Consider the following 26,586-nt stretch of genomic DNA (forward strand, 5'->3'; position numbering starts at 1 on the left):
TGAAGCCCGTACTCCGCTGCACGCCTCCTGCTCTGCTGCCGTTTGTTTTCCTGTGTGTGTTCCCACAGACCCCACAGGAAAGGGCTGGCCTGGCTGAGGGACTAGATGATTATAGTGGGGAACGAGCTAATGCCAGTGCTGTCTGGGGAAGTTAGGGAAGGAAGCCATGGCCTTGCAGGAGATTGCTGTTAGGAGACTTCGAGGTGGGAAAGGTGTGTGTGTGTGGGGGGGGGATGAACGCGTGTGCTGTCTGTTTGGTGACTTTCATCATAGTGTCCCTGTTTTTGATGAGCTACCCAGGGGCCACAAGGCAGGGAGATGGTCCTCAGCTCCGGTCCCCAGTGTGGAGGGGGCATGGGCTGCTCCATCTCTTGACTTCTTGCTGGGTGGTCTGTTCTCTGTCCCGCAGCAGGCACATAAGATACTTTTTCTCCTGGACTGGTGCTAATGTGGCTCAAAGGGGTCTCTGGGGCTGAGATGGGAGTGGCAGAAGAAATCAGGGGGCTTCCGTGGGGTTCACTTTGAGATTGGCCTGCCCTGGGGCTTTTTTCATTGTTCTGTAGCTTCCTGGGTTTTCTGTTTGTACTTGTGTATTCGTGTGTGTGAGTACATATATACATGTGTGGCTGACATATTTTCCCAGTCCCCCAGGTTTTCATTCTCTGATTGATTCATTAATTAATTTTTTTTCAGTTGGGGGTCTCACTATGTAGCCCTGGCTATCATGGAACCCGCTATGTAGAATAGGCTGGCCTCAGACAGGTCTCACAGAGATCTTCCTGCCTCTGTCTCCTGATGGCTGGAGTTGAAGGCGCGCACCACCATGCTTGGCTTCTTGGATCTATTCCCTCGGGCCACTGAGTGCTGAGTAACGTTTTGTTTTCCTTTTTGGGTGGTAGAGGTTTCGGCAACGTCCAGTGGCCCACACTGGGATGAATTCTAGAGCATCCTACTTGTGGTCTTCCTGCCGGTGGACAGGGTGAGGTGGACATTTGGGACTGCTGAACAGCCTGAAGGTTGTGGATGATTCACAGCCGGGGACAGACTTGAGCACAGTCCCTGTCCACCCCTACTTCCATACTGCATGCTCATACTCTAGACAGGGGATTTCTCTTTCCCAGGCCACCATCTCCAACCTGTGCTGGCAAGTGCCTGGTGAAGGCAGTACCAGGGCTTCTGTTGCCTTGTATAGTCTATTTTTGGAGAGGGAGGGATGCCCTGCTTCACTACATCTCTGCCGAGCAGTGTCAGCCTCGTCACATCGGAACTCTCTAAACTGAAGAAGACACGGGGTTGCCTTTTTAGCCAGATGCTCTGAGAACTGTCGGCCTTCTGCCCGTGACCATCAGAAAGCAGAATGCTTGGGAGCAAACTCCGGCCTCTCCTCTGCCATCCATGCATCTCAACAGCCGGCCTCTCTTCTGACATCTGTGCATCTTAGCAGCGACTGACTGCAGCCAGTCAGCACACGCTCAGCTTCTGCTCGACTGACTCCAAAATGGTTTACTTTGGTGTCCATAATGCCTCTGTAAGAGGGACCAGCTTTGAACCTACAGCCCATGGTTCAACCATCATTGGTTCTTTAGTTCCCAAGTGGAAGTAGCCTAGTGCCCCTGAGCCCCTCCCATTCACGTACACCACTGAGAGGCCAACAGAGCTAGGCTGCCTGCCTGCCTCTGTGGATCTTAGGCAGCAGAGGCCCTGACTGTTAGTTTTATTGTTTGCTTGTTTTTTGTTTTTGTTTTTTTTGTTTGTTTGTTTTTTGTTTTTGTAGACAAAGGTTTCTCTGCATAGCCCTGGCTGTCCTAGAATTTACTCTGTAGACCAGGCTGGCCTTTAACTCAAGAGAGATCTGCCTGCCTCTGCCTCCTGAGTGTGGGGATTAAAGGCAGGTGCCAGCACCACCTGGCTTGCTAGTTTTATGGTTAAGCTGTTGTCTGCAGGACTGAGTACTGGGCCCTCACACACTGCAGATGTGCCAGACGCCAAGAACCTCTAGCTGCCTTGCACACTCTGTCCATCTCTCTGTTTGACCACGTCTGTCTAGGCTTTTCAGGTCTCTAGCTGCTGTAGCTCCGAATGAACAGTGTGCCTGACCTTGTGGTATCTTGTAGCCCAGGCTACCCAGCTCCTCGCAGTTGCTAGGCTGGGGCAGTGAGAGGGAAGGTCGGTGACAGGAAAAGCCCAGGGACATTTTATATATTAGCAGAGTTAATTGCAGAGTGCCATAAAGCTTGTCCGTGCCTTCTGCTTGAAAGGGTATGGGAAAAAGTGACACCGTAAAAACATGGCAACCGGCCCTCCCTTGGCGGCCTCTATGGCACTGGCGACTTGGGTCCTGCAGAGTCACCCTCACAGAAGCCTCAAATTATAAGCTGAAAACCACTACACACACACAATCATCCTAACAGCAACAGCCTTCAAGTTCCACCAGAGTAAACACTGAATGGTAGCGGCGTGCTGCTGGGACCGGTCACAGCTGTCTCCTTCCTTGTGCTGTGCTGTGGGAGAGCTGTGTGGTTATTTTTGTATAGGGCAGACACTGTTGGGCTGTCCTACCAAGTACACTTAATTACCCTTTGTACTGAATAGAATCACTCCCAAGAGCCAGGGAGCCAGTGGACTCTATCCAGAATGTTAAAGACTTAACATTCCAACATTGATATGCAGCAGCCGGGCCCCTGGCTGTGAAATCGAGCCCAGATGTCCACTCTGAAGCCTGAGAGTGGGTGAGTTGGGCCAGGATGCTAATTCCAGGGTTACTGTTCTCTTTCCCATGTCATGTCCCCCAGTTTGGCTCCATGGACTCTGTGCTGTTGCAGAAGCTATGCCAGCCTCACCCCCGGAAGTCACTGCTGGAAGGCTGAGAGTATGACCCTGGATCCTAGGGGAAATAAAACAAGCATGCAGGAGACTTGGGCAGATGGGTGGATGGGGAAAGGGGAGGAGGGGGGAGCTAGAGGTGGTCTGACTTGAGCTCCTCTTCCAGTGCAGTGCTTGACAAAACACAACACCACAGAAGAAGTCAGCGACAGGCCAGCGTTACCAGGCAATGGCGGAAGGTTGGGCTGCAGTGCCTGCTTGCTGGGTAGCTGCATGCAATGTGTGCAGGCACATAGGTGAGGCTCACGGGATTCCTCTCTACCAGCCTTTCACTCTAAAAGGGCAAGCTGAGTACAATTGATGGGAAGGGGACCCATCTCTGTAATGGACAGCAGATGGTCACATCTTATGTGGCCACTGGAAACTGTCTGTCTTCTGATGTGTCCCCCTACTCCCTGTTGCTCCATAGAGATCACCAGCCCACATTGCTAGCCTGGTAGTCACATCACCAGGAGAATTTTAAGACCACAGGGAAACAAGAGACATGAAGATGGTAGATTGAAGGCCTCACAGAGCAGTAAAATACATGTGCACTGATGGACTTCAGAGTCTTAGATTATATATATATATATATATAATACCTAAGAATATATGTATTGAATATATATAATCTAAGACTATATATATTGAATATATATAATCTAAGAATATATATATTGAATATATATATATATATATTCAATACAAGGTCATACTATGTAGACTAGGCTGGCTTTGAATTCATAAGAGATCTGCCTGCCTCTGCCTCCTGAGTGCTGGGATTAAAGGCATGCACTGCCATACTGGCTCTTAGATTATATATTTTAAAAGGATCTGCCAGTATGCTGTCTACAGGAGACTAAGACGGCTGGAAAACATTAAAGTGGACAAGCAGGATATTAATATATTTTGGTAGGAGGAACAATGTATTCCTGGGAATTGAACTCAGGACCTCTGGAAGGACAGCCAGCGCTACCTAACCATTGAGCCATCTCTCTAGCTCACGAACCATAGATGTGATGACGAAGATCGATATAATCTTAAAACACAAAACAGCTACCAGCAAGACAAAGGAGAAGTAGAGAACTGTAATTAGAAATTTATTCCCTTTTCAGAAATAGGTCAGGCTCAAATAAGATATAGCCTACACAATGAGCTGTAGTTTATACATACACATTACAGCTGTTTAGCATGGGTGTGATTGTGTGTGTGTGTGATGCAGTAGGCATGTTTTAAACAACCAACCATGTGTTAATCCAGAAAAATGTCATGGTTTTAGCTGGGTGGTGGTGGCACACACATTTGATCCCAGAACTCTGAAGGCAGAGGCAGGTGGGTCTTTGTGTTTGAGGCTAGCCTGGTCTACAGAGCAAGTTCCAGGACAATGTGGCCAGAGTGGTGCTGTTAACTTCTTACAGAGGGAGTGACTTAATAAGCAGACAGCAAGGTCGATAGTGCCAGTCTCCTCCCAGTGCCGGGAGCTATAAACAGGGCAATGAAAACAAACAGGGAAACCTCAGTTTTCTGATGCTGTGTGTGTGGGAGCGGCAGTGTTAGTGTGAGCTTTCCAGTTTCAACAGAACTAGATATAAAAATCCTGTTAGGAATGCTGCACATTACTGTATCTTATTAGAATGGGTTAAATAGAAAATTATACATATTCCTCAGTGTTATTATATTTAATTATTTTAATAGCTTGAAGACTATTAGAAATAGAGAAATTCAGTGAGATTACATGAGGGCTATTTATAGCAACAATAGTGGAGACACGGGGTGCATTGTGCCTGAGAGACCAGCAGACATTTTACTGCCACAGATAGGTGGGGGCAGGAGCAGCCACTGTGTTAAGATGGGTAGGCACAGGCTAAGCGGCCGTCGTTCCCAGGATGCCACAGGCAGGAGAACAAACACAGGTTCCTGCAAAGACAGCAAGAGGAGCTGCTAGCATCCACGGACCAGGGAGTAGGCTAACAAGTTAGGACTGGAATTTTATGCAAATTCTTCTACAGAACACACAAAATGGAACAAATGGAACATGGGATCACTACCAATTGTCAAGTTGTTGATTTCATGAAATTTATGGAAAAATCACTCTAGTCCCAGAATCTTTAATGCCAGCAAGACTGCCCTACGATGTAAAGTGTCTACACTCAAGGAACTGACGTGATAGATAGGCCAATTTGGGGGTAGCGGTGGAGTTGAAAGGCAGCAGTGAGTGGCTGTTGTTCCCTGTGGCTATTGAGACACTGGGAAGTTCCATGAGCTCAGCAGGAAATGGCCCCCCACTGCAGATGGGGTCCACACGGAGCTACATGGAATGACATGGTTGACGGGTTAGGGAATGAGCAAGGGAGAGACCATTTAGTGGAAGGTGAGAGAAAAATTAACCTCCTGTAAGGAGATCACATGGAACCCTTACCCTGCAGACAGGTGGACCCCTGGGGCTTTTAAAGACTGAAAGGCAAAAGACAGATGCATAAGGCTGGAGAAGAAAGCGCAGGAAAATGCCTTAGCATTTGGACCGAGAGGACGCTTTTAAAATAAGGCGACTCATAGTTAAAGAAGACACATAGCCAGATTTGACTATGAAGATTAAGGATTTCTGTTCCACATGTCAACGTTAAGAGGGAGAATAAACCAGACAGTATTTCAAACAGACTCGGGGCAGTAGAGGAGAGAGACTGCAGCAAGCAAAGGAGAAACGTAAATTTGACTCCAAACAAGAAGACAGGTTTAGAAGACTGGTTAAAACGGAAGACATGAGTGGAAGCATTGCAGCTGGAGAGATGGCTTAGTAGTTCAGAGCACTGGCTACTCTTCCAGAGGACCCTAGTTCAATTCTCGGTACCTACACACAAGTGGCTCACAAGTGGTTGTAACTTGAGAGGATCTGATGCCCTCTTCTGGCCTCTGCGGGAACTGCACTCATACACAGACTACACTTTTTCAGGCAAAACTGGCAAATCCAAGCCAAGGACCTAGAGCTACATGCAAGAGCATACACACAGTAATGAGGGAAATAGTTATGCTTTTAATATAAGTCAAACTATATGTTCAAGACGCGTTTCAAAGCTACATGTTGCATTTCTATAGCACACTGTGGTGTTTTGGGGGAAAATGAGAAGAGACTTGGGAAGGAAGGGGAGAGTAAGCCTAGCTGCTGGGAACATCATAGCATCCTCGCTAAGGGCCTGGACCACTGGCCACCTGGCTTTGGAACCCAGATATGCCTCTTACTAGCTCTGCTAAGCCTCCCTACTCATAAACGAAGCCTGATCATTAATCTATCCCAAGAGGGACCCCACAAAAGTCTCTCTTCCGGTCTATAAAACTACTCCCAGAGGAGGCAGAAAGTATGACTACTTTGACCTAGCAGATGACTAATAGGATGCCCAGGGAAGCTGTCTCCTCTTGCTTGGGAAGGATGGACAAAGGAGGACTTAAAGCTGGGGTGCTGGATGGAGAGACAAGCCATGTGGCGCTTGTACCATCTCCTGACAGCACCAGAAGGGGCTCTGCTCATGGTATACGGGGCCACGCCCAAGCCAACGTGGGGTAGAAAGACATTTATTGGAGGTTTTAGACCTCTCAGTTTTCTTATATTGTGGTCATAGATAAAGTTGTAGTGAAGATATTTTCCATTTGCTGGGCGCATGGTTCCCAGGAAGTGTCTGGCATTTGTGTATTTGTGGAAGCAAACAAAACAAAACAAAGAGACAACAAAAACAAACAAACAAAAAGCCCCTACAGGACCTGTGCAGACAGACTAGCAATGATGACATGTCTCAGAACTTGCAGGTAGCTGCAGCTTTCTTTTTTTTTTTTTTTTTGGTTTTTCGAGACAGGGTTTCTCTTTATAGCTCTGGCTGTCCTGGAGCTCACTTTGTAGACCAGGCTGGCCTCGAACTCAGAAATCCGCCTGCCTCTGCCTCCCGAGTGCTGGGATTAAAGGCGTGCACCACCACACCTGGCCTAGCTGCAGCTTTCATGTTGTGTCCCTATGTCATACTTAGCCGTATGCATTGCTTTGGGTGTTCATGGCTAGACATTGTAACAATCTTCATAATAAGCCAGCAACAAAATGCTCTCAGATTCTAAGCAGGAACTGGTTCATGTCTCGGGACGGTCAGTGAACCCAGCACCCAGGAGCATGGCATTTGGGGACAGTGGGTGGAATGAGATGCCCCTGGCCACCCTAACCCAACGCCCCAATACTTGAAATACAGTGTGTGTATGGGGACTATAGAAACTGTGACAGGACCTAAATGTATGACTAATATAATTCTTTGTGCATGGTATCCAAAAAGAAGATAAGATCTTTGCTAGGAAAAAAAATGTCTGTGATGGAGAAAGTGTGTCCCACAAAAAGAATGTCTTGGCTGGCAAGATGCTTTAGTGAATAAAGGCCCTTGCTACCGAGCCTGCTACTTGAGTTTGATCGCAGGGACCCACATGGCAGAAGAAGTGAATTGACTGCCAAACATATGATGTGGCATGTGTGTCCCCACACATATATATCACACACAAAATAGATAAATACATGTAAGAGTTAAAAAAAAATTTAAAGGAATATCTCAGAGCAAAGCACGGCTCACCAATCCCCTCTCTCCCGGTGACTTTGGTAAAGGATTCAGTCTTCAGGGTAGCTCTAGTTGTCTAATCCCAGACACTCAGCCCCTTCACTTCTGGGAATGCAGACATGGACAGACTATTTGTTTTCCTCTGAAAGGTAGACATAAAAATATCTGGGTTTTTTTCTCTAATGAATTCTTCAGGAACTCTAAGCTCTATGATCAAGGATTGCAATAGTGAACAAAATCTACACACAATCCCAGGTTTCAGCATTCAGGAGGGTCCCTTCACACACAATAGTCAATACACGTGTGGGTTATTTTAAATGGGTCCCTCTTACTTAAAAAATATTCAAAGAAATTTATTTATAGTCTTTCAAATAGATTATCAAAATTGTTCATCAATGGGCTGGAGAGATGGCTCAGCGGTTAAGAGCACTGACTGCTCTTCCAAAGGTCCTGAGTTCAATTCCCGGCAACCACATGGTGGCTCACAACCATCTGTAACGGGATTGGATGCCCTCTTCTGGTGTGTCTGAAGACAGCTACAATGTACTCACATAAATAAAATAAACAAGTCTCAAAAATATTGTTCATCAACATCCAGGCTAGGTGCAGTGTGGTAGTAGACACTTTTAATACCAGCACTTGAGAGTTCGAAGCTGGCCTGGTCCACATATTGAATTCCCTGCCAGGCAAGGCTGCAGACCTGTCTCTTTCTATTACAGAAAAAAATCCAGATAGGAAAAAATAGCTCAGTTGGCTAGCAGCTGTGAGTGACAGGAGAGGATGGGAAAGGTATAGCATCACGTATGAACTTCTGAGTGCTAAACCTCAGATCTCACAAGGGCTGTAAGGTAGTTTCCATGTTATAGAAAGAAGACAGACTTAGTGAGGAGGTCCACTCTGATTTGCTCTCTGTGGCTGTGATAGAACACTGCCCGCAAACAACTTGAGAGGGAAAGGGTTGATTTCATCCTATAGCTTAGAGTCAACAGTTTATCCCTGGGCAAAGTCAGAGCAGGAACTCAAGTCAGCGACCCGGAGGCAGAGACCACAGAGGTTGCTTCCTGCTTCCTGGCTTGTTCACCATGGCTTGCACGGTTTTGCTTTTTTATAAAACCAAGATCTTGTGCCAAGGAGTGGTATGGTGGTTTGAATAAATTTGGCCCCTAGAGATTCATGTATTTGAATACTTGGCCCATAGAGGGTGGCACTATTAGGAGGTGTGGCCTTGTTGGAGTAGGTGTAGCCTTGTTGTAGGAAGTGCGTCACTTTGGGGGCGGGTTTTGAAGTCTCATGTATAAGCTCAAGCTACATCCAGTGTGGAATCAGATCCCCCTCCTGGCTGCCGTTGTGTCAAGATGTAGCTCCTCCAGCCCCATGTCTGCCCGCACGCTGCCATGCTGCCCACTGTGATGATAATGGATGGAACCTCTGAGCCTGTAAGTCAGCCCCAGTTAAATATTTGCCTTTATAAGAGTTGTCTTGGTCATGGTATCTCTTCACAGCAATAAAACCCAAACTAAGACAGGTGGCATCCCCTATAGTGCTCTGAGCTCTCCCTCACCAACCATTAATTAAGAGAACATACCACAGGTGTGCCTACCCAGCACTCTGATGGAGACAATTCCTCACTTGAGGTTCCCTCTTACCAGGTGACTCTAGTCATGTCAAGTTGACAGAAACTGAAGAGCTCAAGGTCCTTTCCCCATAATGGTCATCAGTGGCATTGCAGAATCAGGGTCTGAATTCAGGTCACTTGATGTTATAGCTGGTTCTTGTTCACTCTTGCTCCACTGGGAAATGGCTTCAATCACCAGGATGGCCCATAAGAGCAAACCGGAAGGCAGGATGTTTCCAAGCCAACCTCTAGATACCGAGGTTGTTGCCTAGGTAATAAGCAGCTGGCTAGGAGCACACATGTTCTTGCTGAATTGCCTCGTTTTTGAGTGTTTCACAATTTCTCATGATTCCATCATCAAAGCATCAGTCTTCATACAGCCTGATCTTCTGTTGAGCAATCCCCTGTCCTCAGCCAAGAGCAGCGTGGAGCCAGTTCCATCATGGTCCCGACTTTCACTTCCTTAAACAATCTCAACGCTCTCCCCACACATGGGCCAGGCCCTGCCCTGCACCAAGCTTCAGGATCACTCTATCCCCTCATTATCAGGGACTACAAACTACGTGCTTGGTCTTCAGGTAGCGTCTACAACTCTGGATTGAAGAGGAAAGGAAACGCTGGCTGATTAATTTGTCGGCTGTTTTCCTACCTTGGATTCTTTTGGTCTCTGCCTTTCTTTAGGTGTGAGAAGCTGGGGAAGCTATGTGGGGGCATCATGAAAAGCTGATGGGATTCAAATCTGAGATAAGGAAGTGGAAGGGATACAGAGCCATAGCTGGTTGGAGGACACAGTGCAGAAGGGGATAAGGAGCCCCTGGGAGGAAACGGGCTGCTCTCCCATCTTTCTTTGACTCCTCCGTGCTCCAGATGACTTTCCCTGAAAATGATGTGGTTCGGGTTGTGTTGATTCAGTTAGGAATCTGCGTGTCCAAGCACTAAAGGTCCTTGTCCCCAATCGTTTTGTTTTTTTTTTTTTTTTAATTTGTTTACTTATTTTATGTATATGAATACACTGTTGCTGTCTTCAGACAGACCAGAGGATGGCATTGGATCCCATTACAGATGGTTGTGAGCCACCATGTGGTTGCTGGGAATTGAACTCAGGACCTCAGGGAGAGCAGTCAGTCCTCTTAACTGCTGAGCCATCTGTCTAGCCCCCCAGTTGTTTTTTGATCAATCAGTAAAATTGCCAATGGCTACTGGCTGGGCACTGCTGGAACCCTTAGTGTTTCATGGGCTAGGGCATAGAGAGGAACAGAGGAAAATCACCACGACTCGGGGAAGAAGGACGGGGTGCAGGCGCTGCGGGAGAGAAAGCCAACCAGCCCTGTGAGAATTAGGGTGGGTGGCCACTGGCCACTTATCAGATTGGGCCTTGAGTAGCAGGGGGAGGTTTAGGAATGCCCCGTCATTGAGTTCGCCAAGGCATTTCAAAAATAAGCTGACGTATGTGTGCCTTTCATTTGAGAATCCAAAGAGCTCCTGGACGGGTGGCTGGAAGCACGAGACCCGCCAAGAGCATAAAACTCACTGCTACATGCATGGCTCTAGCTCAGATGAAGTGATAATCTTTGGCAGTGTCCTAGTAACTGGGACAAGGGGCCATGGCAGCTAAAGACAACATAAAATCCAAATCATTCCTTTTAACTTTTACTGTTGGATCTTACGGTGCATCGGTCATATGCTGTAGAATTCATGTGAATGCCCCAGCCTCCTCTGTTCCTTCCCGAGATGAGGACACTCGGAAACACATGCACACGCACGGGGCAAGCAAGAGCATCCTGGGCTTGTTTGCTAAGCTGTCTTCCGGGTATCCTCAACACGTGTTGATTTCTCCATGACATCCTCAGGATAAAAGACTAGGAAGGGAACACTGCCAGTCCGCTGGCTGGGATCCTTCGCCGTGCTCAGATAGAAATCACGGCTAAGCAAATTTTACTGTTCCTCTTCGACAGCTTCTGTTTGCTTCGATATCTGGCAGCAGACTGTGATGGCAGCAGGTAGGTGGGAGCAGCAGCGGGTGGTACCTTCCAGCCTCACAGTACTCCTGTAGACGGTGGGTATCTCTTTTTTAGTCCTACAATGTTACTGCCCCTATGCAGGCCCAGGGAATCGGGATACATCATCTCCTCACTGTAGCAGGCAGTGGGGCTTCAAGGCAGGTCTAGGTATCACGATCCCTCTTGGCCTGGGCTGAGATTCTTGGCCCTAACGACCTGGCAGCTTTCTGCAACTCAGGGTGACTACAGCCTGCGACTTCTCTGATTTGCCGCTTCCTGGTATCCTTCGTTATCTCTGCTCTCTGACCCCTTCTTCCCATCTCTCACTGTCTTCCTCTCCTGTTCAGCTGGGGCTGCTCCTGCTGTCAATCAGCCAGTGGCCTTGCTGCTTTCAAAGCTCAACACGCTGATTGCTCAGCGGTTGCATCCTCTGCCGCTCTGATACCTCTTTGCTAACCAGCTCACCCTGTACCTGCACTGCAAGAAGTAGACAAGAAAAAGATCACTTGAGAGGAGTCTCTTATTAGATTCCTTGTTGCTGGGTCAGGGGAGGCAGCACAGGACTATCACCAGACGGCTGACTTAAACGAGCTCTAGCAGCCTTTTATAGCCGGAGACAGGATGCTTTGGCCCAATCACAGCTTTTTTTTTTTTTTTTTTTTAAAAACTAATCATAACCTTGACTCTTTAGTATTAGTCAAGACCATGGAGATTCATGTTTGGATCAATTATAGCCTTTCTTTTAGCACCAATCACAATAGACCTTCTGGTAGGTAACCAGGGGTAATGCTGTCCTCTAGCCCATTTGGAAATGGTTGCAGGGTCATCTAGGGTAGCAGCTGTCATCACAAAAAGCCTGGTACAGCCTTGGATGAGGCTGCTCCTTTAAGGCAGAGCAATCAGTTGTGACATTTGTGTAGTTGTGTCACGGTGCCTGTGGTGTGTTCAAGGCAGCTAACAATGGAATCAAGGTAGTTCATCTAGATGTTTGATGGACAATCATTACTCTAGGTGACCAGGGAGAGTCTAATAGGCAATTATCGAGTCACGATGCCCTAACCCACACTGTCTTTGCTTAGGCAGGAGACCGACACAGGAAGGAACATTTGAAACACGAGTTTAGAGAACTTACCATGGACACCAACGGTGATTTTTAACAAACTTCAATAATGCTAAGCACCTTCCTGGCACTGTGGAACAGGCAGGTGAACAGGCAGGCTCCCTTCATCTGTCTTTGGATCACAGCAAGGAATGTGCAGGAGCACAAGTGGTATATGTCACCAAGCCACCTTCACTCTCCTTGTCCCCGTCCCTTCCTCTACTTCATTCTCCATAGTTCAGAAAGGAGCAAAGGAAGGCTTCAGGCTAGCAAGGCTGCCGCTCCTCATGTGGTGGTTTTGCACCAACCTGAAAGCAGCCCTCTTCCAGGTATACCCTTGTCGATAGACTCTCTACTTTGAACAGCCTCAGGCTTAAATGACTAAGAGAGAGTGGAATATTTTCCAGAAGTTTAAGAATCCAAGATGGGTACTGTTGCTGATGGAGGTGTAGGGGGGCTCGCACTAATACAGTGGTTCTCAACCTGTGGGTCACGACCCATGGGGTGGGGTGTCAAACGACCCTTTTACATGGGTCACCTGAGATCACCGGGAAATGCAGTTATCTACATTATGATTCATAACAGCAGCAAAATTATAGTTATGAAGTAGCCACGAAAGTAATTTTGTGATTGGGGCTCACCACAACATGAGGAAGTGTATTAAAGAGTCACAGCCTTAGGGGGGTTGTGAAGCACTGTCTTAGGAGGCGCAGGCACTGATGCTGTTCTTCATTCTCAGATGAATCCTTCTCACTACCAACATTCAGCCTCCCAGTGGGGCCTCTGCTTTCCTTCCTGGAGGTGGGTTTGTAGGAAAGAGGCATGGTACAGGCATTGTACCAATGTGCTACCTCCCCACTACAGATGCCCCAGGGAGGTTTTAGGGACCACCCTACTTTTAATAGTGCTTTCATCTCGGGACACATCTCAGCCAAACCTTCCAAGCCACTACTTCCTTAATTCATAGTGGAGGCAGGGGAACGAACCTTTATTTCATGAAGGTTGCGCTGCTCACTTGAGAGGTGTCACTGGATTCTCTGACAGCTCAGGGCCCGAGGCTGGATGGACATCATTTATCAAGTATATTGCGCTGCAGCAATTCACAGGCTACCAGGCTGGACTCTGCTGAGGACATTTAAATGTGCGGCAGCTGCGTGCAGCCAGCGGTGTCCAGCATTTTAAAAAGGTCAATTAAGAAACAGTTGATGGTGGTGCGGCGAATGACAGCCCAGAGGGGGTGAGCAGGGCCGTGTAAACAGGAGGGCTGAGACCTATATTGCTGGAATAGAGTGTCGGAGTGAAGCGTAGTGGGGAGGAAACCTATTGTCATAAGCCATAAAGTGCATCCGAGTTTAGCAGTGAAGATTGTACAGCTGTTTCACTCCCTGGGCAGCACGGAGAGCAGCCTGGCAGAGGAGGGTTTGGCCCACAAAGAGGACAGCTGTACTGGCTTCGTCAATCTGCAGATAAAAATCGTTACCCTCCTGGCCTCGGCACTCCTGCCGCTCAGGGAGCTGAAGGCGGGCACTCGAGTGGTACTCAGAATGTGGGTTATGTTCCAGAGATCCATATTTTAAGCCGGGCCAGCCTCCTCACCCTGTGCATGTAGGAGTGGGTGGACAGGTGGGAGCGTGGGAGCGTGGGAGTCGCCCCAGTCTGTGCTTGTCTCAAAGACATCCGCTCCTGGCTTCAGGACACAATGCTGGCTAGGGGTCAGACATCTACGCTGTGTCGGATAAAAGGGAGACACGAAACCCTTAGACAAAGTCTATTTTGGCCTGTGACAGAACTGGCTCGTGGCTGGGGAAAAGGAACGGTGTGTGGCACACTTTTTTTTTTTTTTTAAATCTGACAAAAGGGTCTTAGATTGAGCGATTGATCGCTAGGCTGTGAGGACAGGCTCTATTGTCACACCTACCTCCGTAGAGCAATGGGAATGCTAATTGATATGCAAAAGAGGTTTAGGGGTCTTAGAAGCCTCATGCTCGGTTCCCCGCAGAAGCCCACTGAACTAACTGAGGCAAGGCAGGAGCCAGAACGGCCTTGCCTTTTTCCATGTTGGGAAACTATACAGGTTTTAAGAATTAAAAAAGAAAGAGTATTGCATCAGTAAGGTTTGCCTTTCACACACCAGGTATTTATTATTAGAAAATAGCTTCTATCAGCTGTCAGTACCAAACAAGTTGAAAGGAGGGAGCCGTCTCAATGCTTCCTCCTCGATGTTTAAATAAACAGCTCACCTGGTGGTGAGCTGCCACGCCTTTTTTCCCTTTTAAAAACTGAATAACTGAATGAGGTTTAGTACAAAACACCCTTCAAATGTGACTTGTTCTGCAGTAATTATGCTGTCTCCTTGAATAAGGGACATAAAAGAGATGAAAAAGACAACTCAGGCTATCAAGTTAGCCACCAAAGAATCCACAGTAGAAACCGGGGAAATGAATAAACTAACCCAAATAAAACCCATCCAAACCAAGAAACCAGTTTGTACATTAGCTTTCCAATTTTGATTATCATCTAAATTATATATTTATATATATATATATATATCTGAGATAATAATAAAAAAGGAAGAATTGAATCGCATCCTCAGCAGGACAACCTTCCTCATATGTTAAAGAGGTGTTCGGAAAATTCCATACAGTATCTGCTAAATAGACATGTTTGGCAGCTTAGCAAGTATCATATGAGTGCAGCATCCATGATTTTGAAGTCAAACAGCATTGTTTCCTCCTGGCTGAGTTCCTCACTCAGGCAATGTGGTAACATGGCTCCAGATGTTCTTAGACCCAAAGACTAAAGGATGGGCTTTGGGGTGGCTCAGCGCATGGCCCCAGTGCAGAGACTTCCAAACCCCAATCGACGAGTCCACCAACTAACCACACAGACATCAAACAATTGTCTCCTTTGAGTTCCTCTTGACTGAGTGGAGTCCCAGCAAGGACTGCTGGTTAGAAGGTACGTTGACAGACTTTGGAATGAGAAGAATTACCCTCTGATTGGTCCGACGCCATTCATTGTACAGTCGACAGTGGTACCTAAACGACACCTGGGGTGGGAGAGAAGGATGAAAGAGACTCAACAGTGGCAGAGGTTGGCAGCCAATTCAAGAAATAAACATGTCATTTAAACACAGGACTGGGACAAGGGGACACAGGGCAGAGGTCTCCAGCAAGCAACTGAGTGCTGGGTGTTCGGTACCCACCAAGACCCCCCGCTAGGGCTGGCATGACTGCTTCCTTTTCTCCATTACATACTGGGTGAGACCAGAATTTGAGTAGGAAAATGAGTACTCTCTTCCCTAGTGGTAGTGTCCTGGCACCCGAAGCCTCAGCCGTGAAGAAGCCTGACATGACAGACCCTGGGTGCAGGCCCTGTCCAGGTTAGAGGGGAGGGGTGCTGGGATTTCATGTGCTCTTCAGGCTCCATACTGCACCGTGCAAAGGACCCCATTCACACTCAGAAATAAAGGACACCCTTTTTCCTGTACTGTGACAGTCTGCAAGGTTGTGCTCTGGCCTGCATGGTATTGAGTCCTGAGGTCAATAGCGTATTTTCTTGTCTCTCCCCATGGATTCCGAGTGTGTTGGTAGCAGAGCTCATGTTGTATTTATCTTTGCAGGTTTAGCACTTCCCACAGTGTTATTAGACACGTGGGAAGTTGCTGGAATCTGTCGAGCGAATGAGTCAGAAGACCCATGCTTTCTGACCAGAGTCCTGCTCAAGTTCCAGGGCCTAACTGTCCGTAGAGTGCATGCTTTTTATCTAAGTGTCTAGAATGAGACATACAAGCTGCTTGTTTTAGATAAAGCTGGCAGAAACTGATGGCCTGTCCAGAAAATCCGCACGGTGTTTGTGAAGGTGTAATTTTTTTTTTTTTTTTTAACAGAGAAAAGACAGGGAGGGTCTCACTATGTTGTCCTGGCTGGCCAGGAACTCGCTATGTAGACCAGGCTGGCCTCAAATTCAGAGATCTGCCTGCCTCTGCTCCCAAGTGCTGGCATTAAAGGTGTATGCCACCAAGCTCAGCTGAAGACATACTTTTAAAATTGGGGGTGAGGGCTGGGATATGGCTCAAGAAGGCAAGGCTCTTACCAGTGAGCCTGAGGGTTCGAGTTCCATTCTTGGGACCCATATGGTGGAAGGGCTTCCCTATGCTATCCTCAGAAAACCCCCTCCTCCCAATAAATTAAAGGAAAAAAAATCCCAAAGCAAAATTCCAAACTGGGGTAGCTTTCAGTTTGAGCGCATGCAGATTCGTCATTTATACCATTAGGAAGGTGCCCACATGCTCAGAGAGTGGCAAATCTCCTGAGTCTGGGCTGTTTAGTAGTGTTGGGATAGGGTTGGGGTTCTGAGTCCCCAGGAAGGGTCCACAGGAGTTGGCTGGTCTGATGGTTTGGGCTTGGTGTCTCGGGAATTAAAAGAAAGTACAAGCTTTGATCAGAAAGGCTGGTTGGCCTCCATGGCAGGACCACGGGATCCAAGGCCACTGTTGAACTTGAGGTGAGGAAGCAGATGCCCGGGCTGAGCGCCCAGGAGATGTGGGTATGAAAATATAAGCTTTCAGCTCTCACAGGCGGACTCTCTCCAAAAGGCCCTGACCATGCTGGAGCGGAGCCATCTTTTTGTAAAAGCTAGATTCTCTTGTATCCATTCCATTGTGTGGCTGATGGGGCTTTTCTGGAACTGAGAGGAGGGTGGGCACAACACGTGGAAGAAAGATGCAGGGCACAAGCAAGCACTAACGAAGTGTCTGAGGTGTCCAGAGCCCAGAATCTGTGCTGACAGCTGGACTGCACCTCAGCAGTTCCTCCTCAATGATGTGCACCCAGCCACTGGAGCTAGCAACATGAGAGGCGGCTGAGGGGACAGGCAGGCAGCAGACAGGCACACAGGGCTGGAGTGTCCCTCCTGAACCTAGGAGCTGCCTAAGTGTGTGAGAGCATCGTTTATAAGCTTTAGTTTCCTTGTGTGTAAAGTGGGAACCCGAGGTGCTGCTAAAGCGCTTATCACAGTCTTGCATGTACTCTTTACGGATTATAAATACGAGGAGGATGATAATAACTTTGTGACAACTTCCTAAGATCCTGGAAAAGTGAAGAAAGTGAGCTGTTTCCTTCCAGCTGGCTCTCAATGTGACAGTGGACCAGCTCCTGGGAGCTTGTTAGAATATGAAAATTCTGGCCCCAACCCAGACTTAACGAGATCTCTAGGTGATCCGAAGGCACACCTAGCCTGAGCAGTACTGCTCCAAGGGACACCCGGAGTCAAGGACTCAGCAGGTTTCCTGATTCTGTGATCAGGAAATTAAAGGGGGGAAAAAAGCTCACTTGTGTAGACAAACAGATAAACAGATGAGACCATATTAATCTATTTAATTACTGTTAACGACCAATGTCTGCAGGCAAATTCAATCAATGAGAACATCTTGAAGCTCCTTCTCAGGGAAAATAAAGGAAGTTGAACACAAGGCAGAGGAGACCACAGGTCTGCAATGGCTCCAGGCTAATATTTGCTCCTGTTTCTACATGTTCTAAGACATCCCCGTCCTTACAATGCAGTATCAGAGTGGGGAAAAAGTAAAGTTTAATTTAGCGAGATGAAGAGAATGAAGAAAAGCTATCTGGAGAGATGCTGGGATGAAAAGTGAAGCACCTCATTTAGAGCTTACTCTAAGGAGAGGGTAGGAAGAAATGCATAGGATTATTATTTTAAAATTGCTATTGCTTATAGATTGATTTCCAAAGTTTATCTGTGTATTCACCTAAAGGACATTAAACTCCTACCCTGGATGGGGTCTGTTTACAGGGGGATCTGATCACATGAAGGTTGGAAGAAGGGGGCTTCAGCATCCATGCCTCCCTTCCAGGAAGGTAGCAGAGGTGCTGCAGGCCTGTGGTGACTGCACAGCAGGCTTTGGGATATCTATCTAAATCTTCTCTTGGGAAGTTGTGGGGTGATTAAAGCATATAGACAGGACCAGGGTTCTGGGAGCAGCTCACCTGTCAGACTGTATAGGAATGGATTGACTGTGGAAGAGACCCTCCTTAGGTCAGATATACTTCCCAAAGCCTGCTAAGATCTGGGCGCCTTGGCTCACATCTGTAATCGCTGTGCTCCACAGAGGCTGAGGGGTGAGGCTTACCATGAGTCAAGACCAGCCCAGGTTGCAGAGTACAACAAAACTCATCAACAACAACTAAAACCAGCCACACATCTGCTTAAGAACAAAGGAAATGTAGTTGTAAGCCAGCCCCACAGTAGCATGGGCTGGCAGGATGTAGAACCGGAGGCTCCCTGTTCACATCCAGAATTTAAATGATCAAATCATGGAACAAGTCTAACCAGGGACTTGGTCCTTCATTCATTGCATTGGGGCTTGCAGTATCAGTAAGGTGGCACATGCAGAGATACGAGGCTGACATCCAGTATACTTAATGTCCTCACAATATGGTGGACCTAGTTCTCAGCTGATTGTTCACAGACTTAAATTCATGAACCTTCCTCTACTCTGGTGGCTCTCAGTGCTTTTTGTTTTGTTTTGTTTTGTTTTGTTTTTTTTCGAGACAGGGTTTCTCTGTGTAGCCCTGGCTGTCCTGGAACTCACTTTGTAGACTAGGCTGGCCTCGAACTCAGAAATCCTCCTGCCTCTGCCTCCCAAGTGCTGGGATTAAAGGCGTGCGCCACCACGCCCAGCTCTCAGTGCTTCTTAATGTTGTGACTTTTAATACAGTTCCTCATGTTGTGGTGACCTCCAATCACAAAATTATTTTCCTTGTTACTGTTATGAATCATAGTGTAAATATGTGAAATGCAGGATATGTGACCCTTATGAAAAGGTCATTCAACCCCCAAAGGGGTCAAGACCCACAGGTTGAGAACCTCTGCCTTAAACCACGAGGCATGGAGGCTATTGAGGGCTTGGCCTCTTGGGTTCAAGGTGGGCTTCTAGGACACAGCAGACTGCCTGGTGCAGGCCTCTGAGTTTGCATTACGACAGGGCCCTGTGGTCATGCTTTATCAAAGGCACTTTGAGGTTTGTAGTGTGAGTGCTTGTCCCTTGTCGCAGCACCTGGCTGAGAGGCTCTTCCAGGAATGGCCCCTGTGAGGAGCCAGGCCTGGACTGCTGCCGTGTTTGTTTATCGAGACATTTTCACAGCATATTCTCCTTAAGCTTGACAGCTTGTTTACAATGGGCTGCTGCCGGAGGGCACTTTCCAAGTGCTGTCAGCTCCTGAATTACTGCTTTTGCCAGGGCTGCTCAGTACAGCATTTATCTGGGAAGGAATTATTCTATATTCAGTAACCTATTGCTGAGCCGACTCCACAGTGTGTTTTTTTCACACCAGTCAAGACAGAGGAGAGTCATTCCTTCCTCTTGCTACTCTGCATTTTTCTGGAGGGCTATGAGAAGGTGGAATTTGGAGGAGCAGGGAAGACACAGGAAGATGACCCCTGGGTCTGCCCGTGGTGGGTGCTTAGACGTGTCACCAGGTCTTATGGTACTTAACCTTCAAGATAACCACAACCCAGGATTCGCTATGATTTCCTTCATTTCTCCTGGGGTGAGGAGGCTGTGTAGGAAAGGTTAAGTGTCCTTTAAAGGTAGTTAGCTGTTAGGAGCTGAGTTTTATTCTAAAGCAGGTGCTGGCTCCACAGTACCACCTTGCAGACACATAGCTGTTAGGAGCTGAGTTTATTCTAAGACAGGTGCTGGCTCCACAGTACCACCTTGCAGACACATAGCTGTTAGGAGCTGAGTTTTATTCTAAGGCAGGTGCTGGCTCCACAGTATCACCTTGCAGCTGCTCTATGGCATCCTACCATGTAAGGCCCATTTCCTACCAGAGCCTGCCTTTCATCTGAGATGCAAGAAGAAACAAGGCCACATGCCTTCTGCTCTAAGCAGTCATCATCCTCTCTGCCCAGTGCTCCACCCCTCCTCCTTTCTTATCTGGCAGGTGTACACTTCGAAGACCTTGTTTGCGAGACCTCAGCTGGTTCTGGAGGCCTAACATGTGGGGGTCCACTTTCCTTCACTTTTCATCATAGATATGGTTCTATGAAAAAAATCCCAGACCCCAAATGGCCTAACTATGATGTAAAACAAACAAAATCAACCAACCCCCCCCTCAAACTCTCATGTGTTTAATTGTTACCTTCCAAAGTTGTTTACTGTGTATTCCTTGAATTTAGTGTCATGCCACCAGAGGGAGTGGGTTATGGTAAGGCTCAGAGAAGTGACTTACAAGGTGTGTGGGTGCCAGAGCGAGACGTAGACTCTTTTTTCTTTTTTTTGGTTTTTCGAGACAGGGTTTCTCTGTATTGCCCTGGCTGTCCTGGAGCTCACTTTGTAGATCAGGCTGGCCTCGAACTCAGAAATCTGCCTGCCTCTGCCTCCCGAGTGCTGTGATTAAAGGCGTGCATCACCACACCCGGCAGAGACGTAGACTCTTAATCTGTGTGTGTGGTGTATGAGCATGAGGCCAGAGCAAGACAGGAAATCTTAGGTTATCATAAGCGTCATTGCCTTGAGAAAATATCTCTTGCTGAAGCAGAGGTGTATCTGTGCAGCTAGGCTGAGTGGCCAGCGAGCTTTTTTTGCGGTCTGCCTTGGCCTGCCTCCCCTGTAACCCTGAGGTCACAGGCATACAGAACCACACCTCACTTGATATGGTGTTGGGGCTTTGAACTCAGCTCCACTGTACTATGTTCTCTTACACATCAGCCCTACTTCCTGCCGTATTTCTAACACCCTCTCATCACAATGAAAGCTTGGGATTAGTTTCCTTGTTTGATTGACATTGAAGCAGGACACACTTTAAAGTGTGGACCATTAAACGAGGAGACAAATAGTTTGATGTGGGGTTTCCTTAGCTGGGACTAGAATTCCCATATCAACCAGAAGTCTCATGAGTTCTTGGCATCAGATCACACCCAGCTTCTTCATGGCTCAAGTCATGTCCTTCTTCCTGAGATTGAAATGCGCCCCCAACTGTCTGAACATCACTATGGGAGAGGAGGGCCAGAGCCGGAAGGGCTCACAGCGAGTAAGAAGGAAATGAAGAGAGGGTCTGATTGGCAGTGGGAGGAAGAGGGAGGGAGGGGGAGCTGGGAACAGTGTGAGGTGCTGACAGTGTGCCAGGGGATGTGGGAAGGGTGCACTTTTGACGGGAAATACTACTGAATAACAATATGATGTGACCAGATGATAACTGTGCCCACATAGGAGAGTCACACCAGGAAGCAGGAGGCTGGGCTCTGAGGTATCCTTGAAGCAGCCTCTTCTTCAGCCTGTCAGCTCCCACTGGAGAGCACAAAGAGGGAGCAAATGGTGCCCTTTGTGGGTGCTCCCGATGGGTGCCTCAGCAATCAACTTACTGCCCCAAGTCCAATGCATGTCAAGGGGATGCTTAAATATTCTTCCTCATACTCAGCAGGAACACTTATTGGGACATGGCTTTTCTTCAGTGGCAGCTAAAGTCTTCTCAACTAGATAAATTAGTGCTTTTATGCGCTGCAGAGTCAATATTCCAACTCAGGGAATAATGATCAGGCAGAGCGCAGAGCCATGTCCAGCAAAGACTTTGGGCGGTGTCAGGATGCAGGAAGGAAATAGCCAGCAGGCAGGATTCATGGTCTGTGCAAAAGGCTGCAGTGAAACTCATTCATAACCTATCATGAAGGAGCCCAGCAAGAGCGAGAAGCAGCAGGAAAGCAAGCGCCATGCCTTACATCAGCTGGAGTCCCAGTCCACCGGGGAGGAACGGACAGGGTGTGTGTCGGACTCGGACTCGTGAGGGCTGGGAACCTGAGTTTCCCTTATGTGATGTGTTCTTCCTTGCAGTGTGTTTTTGTATGTACATTCTCACCCCCGTTCTCAGCAAACCCCCAATCCCCAACTCCTCCAAACCACATACGTGTGCCCTGCCTGCCTTTGAAGGTCTGTTGTCAATTGGGCAGGTGAGAGGGGCTGCAGACATGAAGGAGCCCATGGTGACAGCGCTGCCAGCCTCAGCCGCCCACACCCCAGCCTCGGGCCATACTCACTAGTGTCCAGAAGAGGTAAATGGTGAAGAGTGCCACAGTGAGGGCAATGAGTCCGACGGCCTCCAGCCGGCTACTAAAGTGCAGGTGATCCACGGCCCCCCGCAGGCACAGCCAGCCTGAGATGGTAGCCAGGGGCGTTATAAACAAGAAGCACACCATGTCTCCAAACAGAGTCCGCTTCTCATGCTGGGGGCCAGGGTTTCTAAGCCACTGCCGGGGAAAAAGACAGACAAGCACGTCAGGAGAGAGATGGCACTGAGGGGTGGGGACACACTAGTCTCAAGCTGCCTTGGTTTCAGGATCTGGGCAAAGGTGCTTTCGACCCACCTAAGATGATGGGGAAGCACTGAAAGCTTATTTTCAGGCCTCTCTCTGCCCCTTGAACAATACTGACTACACAGGTCTGTAAAGTCCATGCCGAGGACGGCCTGCTTTCTGTGGGAAGAGTTCAATGGTGACCGTTAGGAATGATAATGATCCTGTGAGGGTAGATGAAATGTTACTCTGCTGTGTTCTGTATGAGTGGTTCCCTGGATTTTCCTATGTGAAGGCTTGGTCCTGGGATGGTGAGATTAGGTACTGTGGCTCCCTGGGAGGTAGTGCCAAAAAGGGAGGCAGCTACAAAGGTTACCAGAATCAGGGCCTCAAAGGATATCATGGGATGTGGGTTTAAATCCTTTGCCTCCTTAGGATGATACCACCTGTTTTGACACATGCTCTGACCCTATGCTGCCCTAATCAGAGGACCAAACCATTATGGCTGCCATCCTTGGCCTAATATCTTCAGAAACATGAATGTGAATAAAACTTTTCTCCTTATTAGTTAACTGCCTCAGGTATTTCCTTGTAGGGATGGGGAGCTGAGCACTACAGAAGGTAACAGCTCAGGTCTGAGACCTGTGCTCATGAGGCTCGGCTTTCCTGTGGATTGACTCTAGGAATATGGGCAGGGTGGGGTTAGCTCAGCAGGCCTGGGTGCGGAAATCTTGCAAATCCTTAAGAAAGTCTGTTTGCAGGACTGGCTTTGGATTGGCTCTTAAGAAAAGACATCTAAATCCTTATAATCGTCTGTCTGATAAGCATTTTGTATGCCTGAGGCCTTAGGGCACATAACCAGACAGTTTATGCCAATAATGTGATACATATTTCATGCCTATATTTGTCCCGAGGGATCTAAGTGGCGGAGGTCAGTTACACAGGTAGCCTATACCTGTATGGTTGACCCCAGTGATTCTAGGCTCAGGTGAGCTTCCTCTATAGACAATATTTTACAGATATTTATATAAGTTACTGCTAAACATTAAAGTGTAACTAGCTAGGTGTGGTGACTATGTCCATTGTTCCAGGTCCCAAGAAGAAGAGGCAGAGGATTATGAGTTCAAAGCTATTTTCTGCTATATATGAGAGTGTGTCAAAAAAATGTTAAGTACATCCAGGTGACATCACTGGGAAAGGACATCTGGTAGTTTGGACTGTTTCCCAGGTGCCTTGTCCTGCTTCTCCTTTTAATCTGGATCCCTCTGCTGTAATGTCACACTTCAAGTGTGACAGCTTTTCCCAGTCCTGTGAGCCCTAGTGAATCACTGAATCCAAGGACAGTCTTGGTGACTCTTAGCACAAAATGACACTGGCACAACTCCACAAACTTTGGAATGTCCCTGGGTTGGCTTTTCAGACCCCTAGTGTCCTCACTCAGGATCACCTCTGACCTGCAGAAAGGCCAGGGATGAGAATTTCTTGTGAGACTATGAAGGGAGTTTGGGCTGCTGTCCTTGCACTCGGTAACTGCATTAGATGGGGAAGTGCATGCCCCAGCACAGCCTGCAGCCTGCAGTGGGTTACAATGCAATTCTGCATTTACATATTGGTGTCAGCATACACAGCTGGAGCCTGGTGGCTTTCCTTGAAGCACAACCCAACCAAATGATCATTTCTAGCTTCCGTTTCTAGCAGCTGTCCCATGTAGTGACAGAAGAGGCCAACAAGCCCTGAGAGGGAGGTACTGTAGGACACTGATGGGGTAGGTGCACTGACATTGTGGACTCTGTCTTCCATACTGTTCTCCCCAACAAACAAGTTCCTGCATTGTCTGTCAGCACAAGCCCAGTGCTGCCTTTGATGGCACCAGACAGGAGCCCTGCAGGATGCCGAGGGGAGAACCCAACTGGCTAGTGCAGCAATTCCTGCATCCTGCCATGGGCTGACACCGGCACATGGGAATGACCAAAGAAAAAAGACAGGGTCATATGTGAGGACAGAGGCAAAGCACAACTGCCACACAGGTGGCAGGTAAGCGGGGGCGTGACTGGCAGAAGTCTCAAGAATAAGTCGAAGGGGTAGGGAGATAAGGCATAGAACAGTGTCTGTGGGAGGGGTCCTTCTTCGTGTTTGCCCGGATCCCAGCACATCAGCTTCTAGTGATAACCCTCTTGAAAACTGGGCTGAGATGCTGAAGAAGTCAATCTCAGCCCCAAAGTGGGCATGAATAAATTTGAGGACACAGACAAGGCGGAGTCCACTTGTTTGTGGATATGAATCCCACATTATGAATATTTAACACAGATACCCAAGTGATCAAGTGCAAATCCATTAACCCTGCCGTGTGCTGGCATGTCACCTCCCACACTTCAGAAGCTTCAGAGAGCTCTCATTAACTAACATTTTCTTGCCTAAATACTGGCACAACCCCTAAGAAGTGGAGGATAGAAATAGGTCATCATTATCTCAATTGTACAGACTCTGAAAGGTTAGATGATTGCACCAAGTGACACAGAGGCCAAAATGAGGAGGTGGCTGGTCAGGCTCTCCCCACTGTCATCCAGATAGGTTATAGTAAAAATATTTGAAAATGTAAATAGCAAGGCATTACTTAGGTTCCTAAAACAACAGTACGTAAGATCTAGCCCAGCAGTCCCTTTAGAGTTGGGTTTTCTCTGGAAGCAGACAGGAAGTCCATGCACGCACCTCTGCACATACGTTTACAGGAACAGGGCTCTCGGGAAACATGCTACACGTGTGTAGACTCTGGTTTGCTTCCTTGACCACAACTTCCCTTCCCTTTACTGGGGAATTGTGGACATGTTTTTATTTACCTAAAGATAGGGTCTATGCATCTCTGGCAGGTCTAGAACTTGCTATGTAGATCAAGCTGGCCTCTAGTTCATCACAGAGATCTACCAGCCTCTGCTTCCCAGATGTCAGGAATAAAGGGGTGAGCCACTACACCTCGCTGGACCTATTTTATTAACACTACCTTCTTTTACTTATCAATGTGGCCTCTGACAATGTCCTGTGCAGGGGATGCTCTAGCTATGACAGGAAATACTTATGAACCAGCATTTACTTGGTAAACATATGTAAGATTTCTATTTATTTATTTAATATATCTTTGTGTGTGTGAGTGTAGGTGTGTACACACCACGGTGCATGCGTAGAGGTCAGAGGGCAGTTGTGGGTGTTGGTCCTCTATTTTCACCTTATTTGGGACAGGGCTTCTTAGATTACACTGGTGAGTACACAAGGCTAGCTAGTGCACGAGCTGCTGGCATTTTCCTGTCTCTGATTCCCATCTTCCTGGAGTATGCCAGGGCTGGGGGTGGGATAACAGACAGGTACTGCTGGATCTGGCTTTAACAAGTTCTCTGGTCCTCATCGGTACACACGGCAAGTGCTTTAACCACGGAACTATCTCCCCAGCCCCATATTTATCTAGCAAAGCAAACAGAGAGGGGCTTAGGAAGTAGCTCGGTGGCACAGTGAATGCAGAGCATGCACAAGGCCCTGGGTTCATGCATCACTACCCCTCTTCGTCCATAAAAGTGAAAACCGTGGATACTTTGACGCCCTGGTCCCCATGGCTTGCAGTCTAATTGTTCTCTGATCTTCTGTATCCCTGAGAAATGTCTAGCCCATGTTGTATGTCTCCAGTTGTACTTTATTAGCACCATTTTGGGAAGGCCCTGCTTACTTTTCTATTATATGTTAATGAAGTGTTTTTAGTGCCGCTAAGTGAAGAATAAGTTTCCTTTGAACCCCATGTGCCCCTGGCCTCTCTGAACAGGAAGAGACACAGTAATCTGCTGTTGGGAAAAACATGGGCAAACACCTATATAAACCAACACGGAGGTCTTCAGTCCAGCAGAGTTTCTAACAGAGTATTTCATCAGCTTAAACTTCTAACAATATAAGATAAATTCCAGAATTTACTTAAAATAGTAATCCCAAGTGATGATGCAGCTTTTGTTTATAAACATGGTATACTGCTGAGTAGTAAAACGTCCTCTGGTTAGAATATATACTCTGATCCTATGAATGTAGATATATTTATGCAGACATAGAAACTTAAACTTACTAACACATGGTGTATCACATGGACAA

The 26,586-nt window shown here is 47.5% G+C and overlaps 1 protein-coding gene across 2 annotated transcripts in view; it reads right to left on the bottom strand.

The window, feature by feature from the left end:
- Positions 1-691: 691 nt before the first annotated feature.
- March3 (membrane associated ring-CH-type finger 3) overlaps positions 692-26,586 on the bottom strand; it is a 159,041-nt gene continuing 133,146 nt past the window's right edge. The window contains exons 4-5 of one of the 2 annotated variants that reach the window (XM_021150521.2): positions 22,210-22,419; positions 692-1,526 (exon numbers count right to left, since the gene is read on the bottom strand). In XM_021150521.2, the coding sequence (XP_021006180.1) occupies positions 1,473-1,526; positions 22,210-22,419 (264 nt within the window). In that variant the 3' untranslated portion in view covers positions 692-1,472. Of the gene's footprint in view, positions 1,527-14,276; positions 15,206-22,209; positions 22,420-26,586 lie in introns of those variants that run through there. The other variant, XM_021150520.2, reaches the window with a different exon arrangement.

The sequence above is a fragment of the Mus caroli genome, chromosome 18, assembly GCF_900094665.2.
Source record: "Mus caroli chromosome 18, CAROLI_EIJ_v1.1, whole genome shotgun sequence".
NCBI lineage: Eukaryota > Metazoa > Chordata > Mammalia > Rodentia > Muridae > Mus > Mus caroli.